Here is a 14,948-nt window from a genome sequence, read left to right as displayed (position 1 = left end):
ACAGACCTAAATTCAAATCCTCCTTCAGACATTTAATAATTGTGTTAACCTGGGCAAGAGGTTTAACCTAACTAGGCTCATTTCCTGAATCTGTAAAATGAGGGAATTAGACTCCAAGGTCCTTTCTAGCCTTAGATCTATGATTCAACAAGATTCCTAAAAAAAAAAAAAAAAAAAAAAAAAAAAAAAAAAACTCCTCTTCCAATACATAAATCAAAACTGTACTTAGTACCAGCATTTTTCTGATAGGTACAATTTTGAAAAAAAAAATGAAATCAAACCATATGAACACAGTTCTCAAAGGAATTGAAAGCTATAATAATTGTATGAAACAAATCTCCAAGTTACTAAGAGAAATGCAAAACAAAATCCTAAGATTTCATCTCATTCCCTACAATTAGCAAAGATGGCAAAAGTTAGTAAGTCAATGCTGGAAGGGTTGTAGGTAGATAGACATACTTGTACATTGTTGGGGGAGCTTTTAATCAATATAACCATTTTGGAAATCAATTTGGAATTATGCAAATAAAGTGACTAAAATGTCCATACCATTTGACCCACAGATTTTATTACTGGGCTTATACCCCAAAGAGGTCACTAAAAAGAGGAAAGTCCCCATATACATCAAAATATTTGTAATGATACTTTTTGTAGTAGCCAAGAGCAAAAAACAAAGTAGATGCCCACTGATTGAAGAAAGGCTTTTAGGGAATAGTTTTCAGTTCTTTTTTGAGAATCATTCATTCATATACTTTAACCATATTTTTTTTAAATTTTCAATGCTGTGGTACTTTAATATAATATTACTGTGCTATAGGAAATTATAAATGTGACATATAGACAAACACAGGCTATATATGTGAACTAATGCAAATGAAGTAAGCAGAACCAAGAAAACAATTACTACAATGATGTAAATGAAAAAAGCTAAAACACACACATAAATCAAATATTAATGTTACCAAATCCGGTCTCCGACACTTCCCAGCTGTATGACCCTGAGCAAGTCACTTAACCCCCATTGCCTAGCCCTTACTGCTCTTTTGCCTTGGAACCAATACACAGTACCGAGTCTAAGATAAAAGGTAAGGGCTAAAAAATAAGTTATTCTTACAAAATCATAAAGAACAAACATGGCTCAAAAGAAGAAATATAAGAAGAAACAATCCATTGGCAGTGATGGGAGGTTGACAACAATTGCACCCTACATATATTTTCAGATTTTTTGATGTTTTTATCAGTTATGCTGTTTCTTGATCTTTTTTCCTTTTAAAAAATCTGTATTTGGGGGGCAGCTGGGTAGCTCAGTGGATTGAGAGCCAGGCCTAGAGACAGGAGGTCCTAGGTTCAAATCTGGCCTCAGACACTTTCCAGCTGTGTGACCCTGGGCAAGTCACTTGACCCCCATTGCCTACCCCTACCACTCTTCTGCCTTGGAGCCAATAAACAGTATTGACTCTAAGACGGAAGGTAAGGGTTTAAAAAAAAAATCTGTATTTGCTCTTATGGGATGTGGGTTGAAGGAATACTGAGGCATGGTGATGTTAAAAAAAAGGCATCAACGACTTATCTTTATAATTAAAAAAAAGTATGCTGGATGATCTTATGAAAATTCCATACATGTCCCAGTGTAGCATGGTGGATGGTCAGTTTTAGAGTCAGAAAGATCTGTATTGTTTTTTTTCATAAAACCAGTTCCTTGTCTTATTAATTAGCTAAATAGTTTTCTTACTTTCAATTTTATTAATCTCTCCTTCGACTTTCAAGATTTCCAATTGGGTGCTTAATTTGGGGTTTTGATTTTTCTAGTTTTTTAGTTGCATGCTCAATCCATTGAGCTATTTTTTCTTTATTTTATTTCTGCCAAACATTTAAAGATCAACCAGTTCTAATACTAAATAAATTATTTGGAATAATAGGCAAAGAAGGAATCTTAACAAACTCTTTTTTAGAAAATAAATATGATGCTGATTCCTAAACTAGGAAGAGTAAAAACAGAAAGAAAATTATAGACTAATATCATTAATGAATATGGAAACAAAAATCCTAAATAACATACTAGCTAGGATACTACAATTATATATTATATTGTGACCAAGTGAAGTTTATATCAGGAATGCAGGAGTGCTTTAATGTAAGGAAAATTATTAATATAAATGATTATATTGACAACAAAACCAACAAAAGTCATATGATTATATCAATAAGTACAGAAAAAAACTTTTGACAAAATACAATACTCATTCCTATTAAAAACTTGAAGACATGGGTATAAATAGATTTTTCCTTAAAATGATAAACAAGTACCTAAAACCATTAGTATTATCTGTAATGGGGATAAACTAAAGTATTTCCAGTAAGATCAGGAGTGAAACAAGGATGCCCATTATCATCAATATTATTTAACATTGTATTAGCAATGCTAACAGTAAGAGAAGAAAAAATCTGAAGGAATTGTAACAGGCAATGAAATCATAAAACTATCTCTTTTGTAGAAGATATGATAGTATACCTAAAAAATCTTTGAGATTTTTAAAAAGCCAGTTGTATGACTAATTTAAGCAAAGTAGCAGAATAAAAAAATAAACCCGCCTAAATCATCAGCATTTCTGTCTCCAACAAAATTCTGCAAGAATAGATAGTAAAATTATCCCATTTAAAATAATCACAGCATAAAACGCCTTGGTATGAACATGAACATAATTATAAAACAGTTTTTATATAAATAAAGTCAGATTTAAATAAATGGAGAAATAGTAATTGTTTATGGGTAAGCAGAGCCAATATGATAAAAATTACAATTCTACCTAACCTAATCAACTTATGCCATCCCAAATGAATTACCAAAAAATTATTTTGAGCAAGAAAAAATAACAAAATTCACTTGGATGAACAAAAGATCAAGAATATCAAAGGAATTAATAAAAAACATAAAGGAAGGAGTCTAGCACTAGCAGATCTTAAATGGATTATAATGCATTAATTATCAAAACTATTTGGTACTGACTAAGAAATAGAAAGGTGGATCAGTTGAAGACAGTAGACCTATAATACACAGTAAGTAAATGATTACCTTGTATTTAACAAATGTAAGTATTTAAAGCTTTTGCAATAAAAATTCACCATTTTGCAAAAATTATTGGGAAAACAGGGAAGCTGGATGACACTAGTTATAGACCAATATCTTACACAATTTACCAAGATAAGGTCACAATGGATACATGACTAGACATAAATGGAGGTATCATAAGTAAATTATAAGACCATGGAACCTATTATCTATCCGATTAATGGACAGGAAGAGAATTTGTGAATAAACAAGAAACAGAACCAAGGTAGCCAAGTTTAGAAGGAAAACAGAAAAATGGGGAAAACCTTATAGACAGTTTCTTGGATGAAAATTTCATATCTCAAACATATAGAGAACTTTGTCAAATTTATAAGAATATGAGTTATTCCACAGTTGATAAATGGTAAAAAGATATGCACAGGTTGTTTTCACATAAAGAAATCAAAGCTATCTATAGTTATATGAAAAAATACTCTAAATCATTGCTGATTAGAGAAATGAAAATGAAAACAAATCTGAGATATCATCTCATACCTATTAGATTGGCTTAAAATGATAAAAGGTGGAAATGGCAGATGATGGAAGGTGGAAAAAATTGGACTATTAATAATACACTGTTCATGGAACTATAAAATGATCTCACCATTTTTGAGAGCAATCTGGAATTATGCCCAAAGAGTTATAAAACTATGTATACCCTTTGACTCAGCAACAACAATATTAGGTCTATTTCTCAGGTTGATCAGGGAAAAAAGAAAAGAATCCAAATGTTCTAACATATCTATAGCAGCTCCCCATCAATTTGGGAATGGTTAAACAAATTGTACATGATTGTGCTGTAAGAAACAATGAGCAGGGAGGCAGCTAGATGGCTCAGTGGATTGAGAGCCAGACCTAGAGATGGGAGGTCCTGGGTTCAAATCTGACCTCAGACACTTCCTAGCTGTGTGACCCTGGGCAAGTCACTTAATCCCCACTGCCTACCCTTATGGCTCTTCTGCCTTGGAACCAATACACAGTATTGTATTGTACTGTATTGTACTGTATTGTATTGTATTGTATTGTACTGTATTGTATTGTATTGCATTGCATTGCATTGTATTGTTGCATTGCATTGTATTGATTCTAAGATGGAAGGTAAGGGTTTAAAAGAAAAAAGAAGAAACAATGAGCAGGTTGATTTTAGAAAAACATGAAAAAACTTTCATGAAATAATGAAGGGTGAAGCAAGCAGAACTAAGAGAATGCTGTATATAGTAACAGTAACACTGTTTAACGAATAAATGTGAATGTTCACTTCCAGAGAAAGAATGAACACACAGACACACAGACACGGACACAGACACAGACACACACACACACGGTAGCCTTTTCTAGTAGTATGAGTTGAGGGGGGAGGGACAGAGACAGTTTGAAACTTAAAATGTCACCAAAAAAATTAAATTAAAAGAAAAATAAAAACTCCAAACTACTCTTAGTCTAATTTACCTGTTCCCAAAGAAGGAGTAAGGGTTTCACCTGGACTCCTGTTGTCTATTGGGTCTACTGAAGAATGGCACAATTCACCATTGCCTACTGAACATGAACAAGAACCTGAAAAGAAAAAAAAAGTCAGATCAGATGTCTACCACTCATGAAACTGTACAAAGTCTGTAAGGTGATTTAACTTTTTATGGAAGATTTTTCTATATTGTGTCAAAATGGTCTTGAACCATCTTTCCTAAAAGGCATCTAAATACAAGCTAAGATTATTTAAATAAATTTTATGGTTTCAAATAGCTCCAATTGCAGTTTTACAATAATGTCAAATTAACTATTATGGAAAATTCAGAATTTGCTCCAAATCTCCCCAAACTACAATTTTTATTCTTCTACTCTTTCTTCTCAGAAACCTATAATAATGTTCTCTTGGATTAAGATTTAAAACCAGAGGTCTTATAACTGTTTTGTCTTGTCATGAAGTCCTTTTGGAGTCTGGTGAAGCCTATAGACTGCTTAGAATAATGTTTTTAAATAAATGAAGGAGTCTACAGTTTGATCTTTCTGCATAGATTTTTATCAGTAATCTATTGCATGAGTGTTGAATTCCTGGCCAGGCTTTCCCAAACTAGTTGAAAATGTAAAATGAAAAAACAACAACAACAACAACAACATAATGGGGAAACATTTAACAAAATAAACAAAAATATAAAAAAATGCAAGTAATAGTAACTTGTGGCATTCTGATTCATTAGGTTCATATACATCTGTTTATATTTGAGTTTGATACCACTGATTTATTACATTAATAACTGGTATAGTTAAGTGGTACAGTGGATAGAGTTACTGGACTTGGAGTGAGGAAGACCTGAGTTCAAATTCTACTTTAGACTTTTAAGTCACTTAACATCTGCCTCAGTTTCCTCAACTATAAAAGGAGAATAATAATAGAACCTACCCCTCAGGACTGTTATAAGTATAAAATGAGATATTTCTAACTAAATTTTTAAAAGTTTTTCAAAAAAGTTTAGTTAAAAACCAAGCCTTAAAGCATTGCATAATGGTAGTTATTATTAAGCTTTTCTGAGCTTTTTAATATCTTTTTAATATCTGTATTAATCTCCCTTAAGAAAGTTATAAATTATTTGAACTACAAACGCAAAATAAAAATCATCATTGTAAGTTCATTCTGTGGCATACTTCCTAACATTTCTAACAACCATGCCAAAGTACTTAACTGACAGTGATGTTTTATATTACTTGATGCCTTTTCCTTTCCTTTCCTCTTCTCTAGGAAGATCTCACATTGATAAGATTGCTAGTTGGTGGTTATTCTCTCTCTTTTCTTCTTTTTTTTCTTCTAAAGATGAAGAAGGTAAGGCACCTTCCTTCTTATATCTATCATTTATCTCATATCTCTTTTTGTTCTTTATTTACTAGCATTAGAATTTTACTATTTGACATTACTGATTTCTCAGTCACATTTCCTGGAGTAATGCTTTATGTCTATGAAATCTTCACATCCTTTAATGAATATAGCATTCTGATTTTGTATTCTTAATACATATATACACTAAAAGCTAACACTCAATCTGGACTAATACTCATAAACAGAAATTATTTCAAAACTAGTGATACTATTTTGCTGACTGAAATCATGTGTTAATACTAGGCCCTCAGACTCATTTTAGTCACTACTGTTGTCCAAAAGATAATGTAGTTGAATTTTTTAATTACATGTGCTGAATCATTTAGACTTACTCTCAGTCAATGTATTTTTTCAGAATGTAAATTCTAAGCCCCAAAGTTTAACTAATGATTGTCCCACATAGAACTCCCACACCATTTCCTTAGTTGCTTCCTAAGTACACTGGCCCAAGTTTCTTATATGATGAATGAATACCTAGAATATTCAAGGCAAGTCAGTAAGGGCCCTTTAAAGCAAAGCATGTTTAAAGTATAAAATTATAAACATTGATTTATGCTGAAGGGTCATACTTCTTTCTATAGTAGAACTTGTAAAAATTTCTGGTTCATTTATTGGCACTGGATTCTCCTCAATAGAAGTTCTTTCAGCCTCCCCTGTTTTGCTGTTCTGAGAATGACGATCCAATCCCTCATAACTCCCTTCCTGTGTACTCTGGTTCATACACATCAATGATATGCCGGATATCAATATGCTACAAAATAGGGTGACTGCTGTAGTGATCATCTGTCAGAGACATAAAAAAGGAATTAGAACATTCTTTTCAGAATCATATATTAACAATATATATAACTTACCATGTTAAGACACCAAAACAGAAGTTCAATATTAAATACTTATTCATAGTTCAAAATGATTTAGACTTTACTTCTATGAATGAATAAGATTTTTTATTAAATTGTGCAAAGCACAACATGCTATTCTGCTTTACATTGTAGCAATTCAATTTTCTGTTGGTATATGCTTATAAAATTAAGATTTTAAAATAATGATTGATGAGGATTCATTCCTGTGACAGCAGAAAACAAAAGAAAACCCAAGTTATTTGGCAATCAACCTATTTACTCTTTCAGAATTCTCTTCAAAATTGCATACTTACCTTCTGAAGAGAATGACATCTATTCATTCACAAGGCAAACAACTCATTAGTCCCTCAATTCTTTTACATATTCATCTTTACTTCTTTCTCTAATATGATTCTCCATAGCTACTTGTACATGTATCCTATATTTCTCAACTTTCAAGCATCTTTCTCTTCTAAAAATTTCTATCCTTTAAATTCTCACCTAAAAATGACTGAGTCAAGAACTTGCGTTTATTATTGTTGACCCACTTGATGGCTTTACACAAATCATATTGAAATCATACCTGCTTAAGAGAGTTAAATAATTGTTTAAGCACTGGAAAACTTTAAAAACAATTATACAAATGCAAAGTATTCATGACATTTGTTTTGACTTATCTAAGTGAATGGTGCTAGTTTATGTATAATTTACTTAATTCATCTGTGATGGCTAAGGCTGTTTATATTAAATGTTATCAACATTAAGGTTTAGATGATGAAAAACTGAGAGCTGGAAGGATCGTTACAGGCCACTATATGCAGTCTCCTCATTTTACAGATAAAGAAACTGAGGCTCAGAGAGAGTTAGGTAATTTGCCTAGGGAGACACAGATATCATGTTTAAAGTGACATCTGAACCCAGGTCTTCTCTCCCCATGTTGTATGAAGTTTTCAACTTTAAATTGGAAGATGTTCAATAAGACCCAAAAAGTTTTCTTAAACATTTCTTACCTGATCTTTCCCATAAAAAAAGGCAGAGTCAATGCTATCACCATTATGTTTTCCAGCTATCAAAAGAACACCCACAAGAAGGGCAGGAATGCTGCAAGACCAAGAGGAAAGAGGAGAGAGACAGAAAAGAGGAATCTGAATAGCAATTGTAGTAGACTCTAAATGATCACTCTATTGCAAATATTAATACAGAAATAGATCTTGATTAATGATACATGTAAAACCCAGTGGAATTGTTTGTTGGCTACGGGAGGAGGGAAGGAGAAGGGAAGGGAAAGAACATGAATCATGTAACTATGGAAAAAATATCATAAACAAACAAATAAATAAATAAATAGCTATTGTGTACATGAAGAGTTATTAAGTAGGAAAAAAGGTACCAACTCACCCCCATCCAGATATAATGATAATTCCTACAGGAATCTGAATTGTCTCTTTCTTCTTCAACAGAAATAAAGAAATTGATAGAAGTCCTATGAACAAGAATTTTAAAGAAATAAAACTTGTCAACTATGTGGTAATTACTATAAAAATGAAGTGAGTATGAACACTGATTAAAATCACTTCTCAGTTAAACCAAGAGCAAGTAGTAAGCTGTAAAACAAGCCTCCACTTTAAGATTCTTCTTTTTGACAATTTTCAGTACATAAAACACTTGCCACTAAAAATTAAATAATACTACTGAGTAAAGTGAAGGGATTTTGAAATCCAGATCATAGTAAAAATGTAAGGACCTTTTAACTAGGATTTCTTTCCAGTAACCTTGCCTCTGAAATCATGTCATTTGAGATCACCAGAAATGGTGATGCCCTGTCATTGGGGGACACTGACCAGAGGTGGTATAAAAGAGATTTTTGGTTTAGGTAGATTTGGTACCTTTTGGACTTCAAGATATGTATTTCATACCTTGTCCGGGGCTGGAAAATCTAAATGCTAAAAAATTTCTAGTGCTGTTTTTGGCAAGTGTGGACAGTCTTAATGTCCTCGGTGTGTAGTCTGTCATCCTCTATAGAGGGATTCAGATTACTTTAGGAAAACTCAAGAGTTTGCATCAGAGATGAAACTGATCAAGGATCAACAATAATTCAGAGGTGGTATACCAAATATCATTTGTTCATTCCCTAATGTTCAGGGATTGGGGAAGGGGAGTGGTGATAACTGTTTACATGTTACTCCTTAGCCCCTGGGAAGTCCACCAGCAGAAGCATAATTCCAGTAATGGAATGAGTGAAAGCAAAAGGGAGGGGAGCATCCTAAGAATACACTCTCACTTACCTTGCAAAGGCATTCTATGGTTTCATGGTCACAGAATGATCTCCTAGGACGTAAAGTAGACCTTGTAGTCAACTTCCCTCAAATTATTAGGAGGATAAATTTGAGCTGAAGGGGACCTAGAGGTCATTTAGTTCAGCTCTCTCATTACCCAGAGTGGGAAACTAAAGACTAAAAGAGTTAAGTAACTTGCCCAAAATCATACAAGTAATAATTGAGAACAGGCATTATTTGAGATAGTCAGAAGAGTAAGTAAGGCTGGATTTGGAGTCTTCTGACTGGAGTCTGACTGGAGTCAGAAGACTCCAAATCCAGCCTTACTTACACAATACTAAAAAACCCAATTTACTCCCATTTTATATCTTCAGAGTTCCTTATAAAAATTCAAATGACTCCTGGAGAAGGTACTAAATATAAACTTTGCCTACTTTGTATTTTTGTTTGAGGATAGCTTCAACTTTGCCAATTGAAAGAAAAATTGTTTCATTACGTTTATATTACTGATCATGAACCAAGGGATCATATATAATCTCTAGATTAGTAACTGCAATTATAAATTTTAGAGTGAGACCCAGTTATTACATTAACTATGTATAAGATATTAATTATAATAGAATATTAACCATGATATTAGAAAGGATATAGTTTGGTATATTAGAATATTATAGCAACTAACTAGATTAAGAGCTCCTGTTGGAGGAATAAAAACTTCAGATCTATGTAGGGAAGTTGAAACCCATGCCGAAGGAGCTAGGCTCATGTGGAATGGTGAGTGCACAGTTCTGCTGAGAGCATAGGGGAACAATGTTGGCATATCCAGGTATTGTTTAATCTTGTGAAGATTTATGCCAACTACAGGCTCTCCAGAGTATTATAGCCAAGAAAAGAGGCTCTGATTTACCCCCTGGCAGAGTAGTATGATAGTTCTGAAGGATTAATTAAGTTTTCTTCTCTTAACCTTGCACGGGATCTTATGACCTTGTATCATATGTTAAAAATCATTGCTACCAAATGTTATAGCATATTTCTTAACATACTATGTACCTTCTGCCTTGTGCTAATTAACTGTCACAAACCTATAAAACATACTATTGAACATCTGTATGAGATCTTTCCCATAGGCTGGGTATGATGAGATCTTCAGCTTTAATTTCCACAATTAAAGTTTGGATCTTCAGCTCAGAATGGTGGCCCAGAGATTTCTTTAGTTTTTACACAAATCATTTCATGGGCTCCCATCACATGCAAGCTCTAGGTGGTCAACTCAGAGCTAGCCCTGAGAGCTGGAGGGGACCCTACAGATCACTGTGTACAATCCTCTCATTTTTCAGATGAAGAAACTAAGGATCAGAGAATCTTCCCAAAATTCTATGTTTTATGCAAATAGATGACGAGTTAGCAGATTTTTTTCCTTCTGAATATAATTCAAGTGAAGAAATCTTTTAAATAGATGAAGTCACTTAATCTAAACCCAAGCAGTGTCATTTGTAAAATGACTTGATTGTACTAGATGATCTCTCAGGTCTAAAAAATTCACCTTGGTCAAAACTGTTTTGGAATTACTCTTTTGGAAATAATTTAGTAGCCAGTTTGTTAACCTCATTGAAAAAATAAGTCTCAATGAATTAGTTTCACTCCTTTTTCTTTCCTCCTTTCTCTTCTAATTCCTTGTTATCTCCTGATTTTAGCAGGTCTCGTGGTCAGACGTATCTTTAGGAGGGAGGCTCCACCAAGCTTCACTTTACTTTCTGTCATCTTCTCACTGCCACTCTCACCCCTCATCAGCTGCTTTCTAGTTCTGGAACTAGAAACTACTGATAAAATCAATACTGCCAAAGCTACTCTCCCACAACTCTACTTCTCACCCTTATAAATTTTCAAAACAAAAAATCCCTTATTGGCTACAACTCCCCTGAATCTAAGTTCATTGAGAGCTGGTCAAGGACAGTTTCCACTCTAGTATTTTTATTCCCATAACAGAGTGCAGTACTTAGCATATAGTAAGTGCTAAACAAATGTTTTTTATTCATTAATTCATTCAAAAAGCACACAACTTTCATTCATATTCCAACTCACCTGTCCATAAGTAGGTGCTATAGAGAGAACTATATAATAGAACAAACACCAGAATTTGTCCAACAAAATTTTTCTCTTTAACAAAATTCCACATCATCATTCCAGCACAGACAATAGACTGTGGACAAAGATTTATTTAAAAATTTTTAGTCTTAAGTAAAGAAAAATATAACATGTTAATACAAAAGAACAGCTATCTATTGTGTCAGACACACCTATGCAACTTTCATTCGCAGCAAAGGTCATTTTATAAATATTTACTTTAAAAAAAAACCCTTACCTTCTGTCTTAGAATCAATCCTGTGTATTGGTTCTAAGACAAAAGAATGGTAAGGGCGGAGCCACAGGGGTTAAGTGACTTGTCCAGGGTCACATAGCTAGGAAGGCCACATTTGAACTCAGGACCTCTCGTCTCTGGACCTGGCTCTCAATTCACTGAGCCACCTAGCTGCCTCCCCTACATTTACTTTTAATTACTACTGAATGATAACTAAAAATACTTATAAGTAAATTTCAGTAATGCTGTAGAGATGTGATGGTGAATCTATGGCACACATGCCAAAGATGGCACAGAGATGTCTCTCTGGGCATATGTCCTATCCCTGGCAGAGTTGCTCCCTTCCTCATCTCCACTGCGCTTCCCCTCCCCACCTCACTCCCTCCTCTGAGCAGAATGCTTGGGCCACTCCCTTCCCTTTCCCCTTCCCCTGTGCAGGGCTAGGGGTAGCAGGGTGGGGATCTCTTCTCCTACCACTGGGCCCAGCCTCACCCCCTGAAAGATTTTTCACTTTCTTCCTTCCTTCCTTCCTCACCAGTCACCACCCATTCCCTCCTCCAAAGGCTAACAGCATACCCTCCACCCCCTGCTCCTGCCCCTATCCTTTCCCCACCTTCCCCACCCTACTAATCTTCTTGGGCCACTCAGTGGCAGTCCCTTTGCTTGGGGGCAGGGCATTGCATGCAGTGGGGGGGGGGGCATAGCCAGTGGTCTCTAAAAGTTTTTAAAAGGTCTGTCATCACTGCTGTTGTGTGTGATAAAGATCTATTAAATCAATAGCATGTTCAATAAAAACTGAGACTGATAGTGTTTTAAACTATCAACTTTTTTCTAGCAGTCTTCCAAATAACACCAAAAAAACTTTATAAAGAAAGTTCATATTCTTTTAAGCTATAGTTTAAAACAAAACAAAGATTCAACTAGAAATTAATAATTTAAAAGTTCTGCTTTTAGCAATTTAATTATTTCAAATGCCATATGAACATAATTATCATACTGTTGAGTCACTATGGCTTTTAACCCAAGCATGTCTAAGAGTATTATAAGGGCACAGCAGTCTTCGAACTTGTGATACAGATTCATTTTCTCCCAAACTCTTCACTGTTCTCTAGCCCAAGAACTCAGGCACCTCAGAGCATAGTCTGGTACCAAGATTTTTTAGGGTCGTGCATAATGGTGGAACAGAGTCACATAAGTGAAAGCTACCTGGGAACATTAGATTCCTGAGGCCATACTACTTTTATGAAGAGATCTTACTTGACAGACACACTCTCCTTTCAAGAAAACCAGTTCTGAAACTACAGTATAACACAAGCTACAAGAATCTGGCTCTTCTAGCATTTATTTGCTGTCTTTAGACAACTTCATGTTTGGAAAAAGGCTAGCAAAGAGCTAGAGGCAACAGTTGCTGCTTTACCACCCAGAATGCCAAGTTGCATTGACTTTCATAATATGCAAACTCTAACATTAGAGGATTTTACCTGATTTCAAAATATTCCAGAATTATTAAATATTTCATATCAGATGAGTATCAAATTGTAACTGGTTTATAATTTGGTGACTTTTTTTAGAAAGATCTTGGAAAATATAACAAAGCAAATATTCTTCCTTCTAAAGGGCTAATAATCTTAAATTCTAGAAGACTGTAAATTTACTAACCTGGGCAATGAGTAAATTAGTTGTTAGCATATGAGGAAGCTGTTTATATTTCTTGCTCAGAAGTAGAACAGCAAGAGACCAGATCTGAAAGATAAAGGAGTTAACTTATTCATGTTTTCACATGGTTTCAACTGAATACTTATCTAGTAACTTGTATCAGTTAGCTATTTTAAAAAATTCTTTCTTTAAATAATCTATTTTATTTCATGAGTAAAATATCAGCATCTAAAGCAAAATTAAAAACCAGAAAAATGATATAGTTTTTACTTGAAATTCTCCCTTAAATAGAGCCTTTGAGAACTAATTGCTAGGCCAAACAGAAGTCCAGAGACATTCCTATGCTTCAATTTTTTGTGGACAGAAAATAAGTAGGGAGACACTGTGCTGTCAAATCATATATTAGTTAAGTGGCTGTAGGTTAAGCAGAGCCACTACATATCTTGTTAAGTCTCTCATTTTCTACTTTTACTATTTGGGTTTGCCAGGTACCTAAATTAACCCTTAAGGTTATATATACATGCATATCTGGAAATATATAGCACTAAGCCCTAAACTTAATATTCCTCCATGTTTTATATATGAAATGAAAAAAACTAGTCCAGTGATGGCAAACCTATAGCACAGGTGCCAAAAATGGCGCATAGAGCACTCTCTGTGGGCACACATGCCAGCTTTCCCGCCCCCAACCCCCATCCCAGTTTGTTACTAGAAAAGCAGAGGGACTTGGGTAGAGCTGCTCCCCTCCCCATCTCCACTGAGCCTGACAACATTTTTTCACATCTCCGCTCCTCTGCCCAGCAGCCCAATGGGAGCACTTTCTCCCTTCCCTATGTGGGGTAAGGAGGGGTGGGGTATGGTACATGGTCACTGGAGGGTGGGGATGGGCATGGCACTTAGTCTGGGGGGTGGGGTCCAGAACTCTATCTCTAAAAGGTTCCCCATCACTGTTATAGTCCCTTAGTCCATCTCTTTACATGGCCTACAATTAAATCTTCTGAGAGTTTTGTTCCTTCACTACTAGGCAAATGGCAATTCTATTCATAGCCTCAATATGGCAAAAAGAGAAATTTCAACATTTTGTTAACTATATTTCTCTGTTGCCAAAACAACAGATTCCTCCCTTCTCCTTTACCAGGTACTAAAAATCAGATTATGATTTATGAATACTTCTTTCTTTTTCTAGAGGTGTTTGTCACATGCTCTGGATAGACTTTATTTACAAGTGTCTCAGTCCCTCCCTCATGTCCCTGCATCATAGAAGACATCATCCTGGAAACATATATATGCATATATAAATTGTTTTTCATGTTTCCATTTTTCAATTCATTCTCTGAACATAACATTAACAATTTATTCCTCAAATATTAGATCTGTAGCTGCGTATGATGGTCTCTTGATTCTACTTATTCTGCTATTCGTTATCCTATTCAGTTCTTTCCAAGATTTTTAAAAAATTAGCCTGCTCAGTGCTTTTTACATATTCTGAATTTCAATAACTAATTTGATCAATAATCAAATACTTTACAATATTCAATCATCTAATTTTACTTAATGTCATCCAATGTAAAAGTATATCTCAAAACTCACAGCAAATTAAGATGAGGAATTTGAATTTAGCTTTGAAAGTTTATAATTTTAGGTTGGAACACAGTGCTCAGGAAGCAGAGAGTTGGCTTTTCTAAGCTACTACAGATTTTATTTTTATTTTTTGGAAAAAAAAAAAACCCTTACCTTCCATCTTAGAATCAATACTGTTTATTGGTTCCAAGAAACTTGAATACTACAAGTGGTAAGGGTTAGGCAATGGGGATTAAGAGATTTACCCAGGTTCACA

The 14,948-nt window shown here is 34.4% G+C and overlaps 1 protein-coding gene across 2 annotated transcripts in view; it reads right to left on the bottom strand.

Annotated features, from left to right (window-relative positions):
* Nucleotides 1-14,948, bottom strand: part of GPR155 (G protein-coupled receptor 155) — a 44,537-nt gene that overhangs the window by 16,992 nt on the left and 12,597 nt on the right. Inside the window, exons 5-10 of one of the 2 annotated variants that reach the window (XM_044669780.1) lie at nucleotides 13,115-13,198; nucleotides 11,179-11,296; nucleotides 8,219-8,303; nucleotides 7,831-7,921; nucleotides 6,548-6,761; nucleotides 4,559-4,663 (exon numbers count right to left, since the gene is read on the bottom strand). In XM_044669780.1, coding sequence (XP_044525715.1) covers nucleotides 4,559-4,663; nucleotides 6,548-6,761; nucleotides 7,831-7,921; nucleotides 8,219-8,303; nucleotides 11,179-11,296; nucleotides 13,115-13,198 — 697 coding nt within the window. The remainder of the gene's footprint in view (nucleotides 1-4,558; nucleotides 4,664-6,547; nucleotides 6,762-7,830; nucleotides 7,922-8,218; nucleotides 8,304-11,178; nucleotides 11,297-13,114; nucleotides 13,199-14,948) is intronic. The other variant, XM_044669781.1, reaches the window with a different exon arrangement.

The sequence above is a fragment of the Gracilinanus agilis genome, chromosome 3 (genome assembly GCF_016433145.1).
Source record: "Gracilinanus agilis isolate LMUSP501 chromosome 3, AgileGrace, whole genome shotgun sequence".
NCBI classification, from domain to species: Eukaryota; Metazoa; Chordata; class Mammalia; order Didelphimorphia; family Didelphidae; genus Gracilinanus; species Gracilinanus agilis.
The sequence above is the reverse complement of the archived record's forward strand: the minus strand, read 5'-3'. Positions and strand labels throughout refer to the sequence as shown.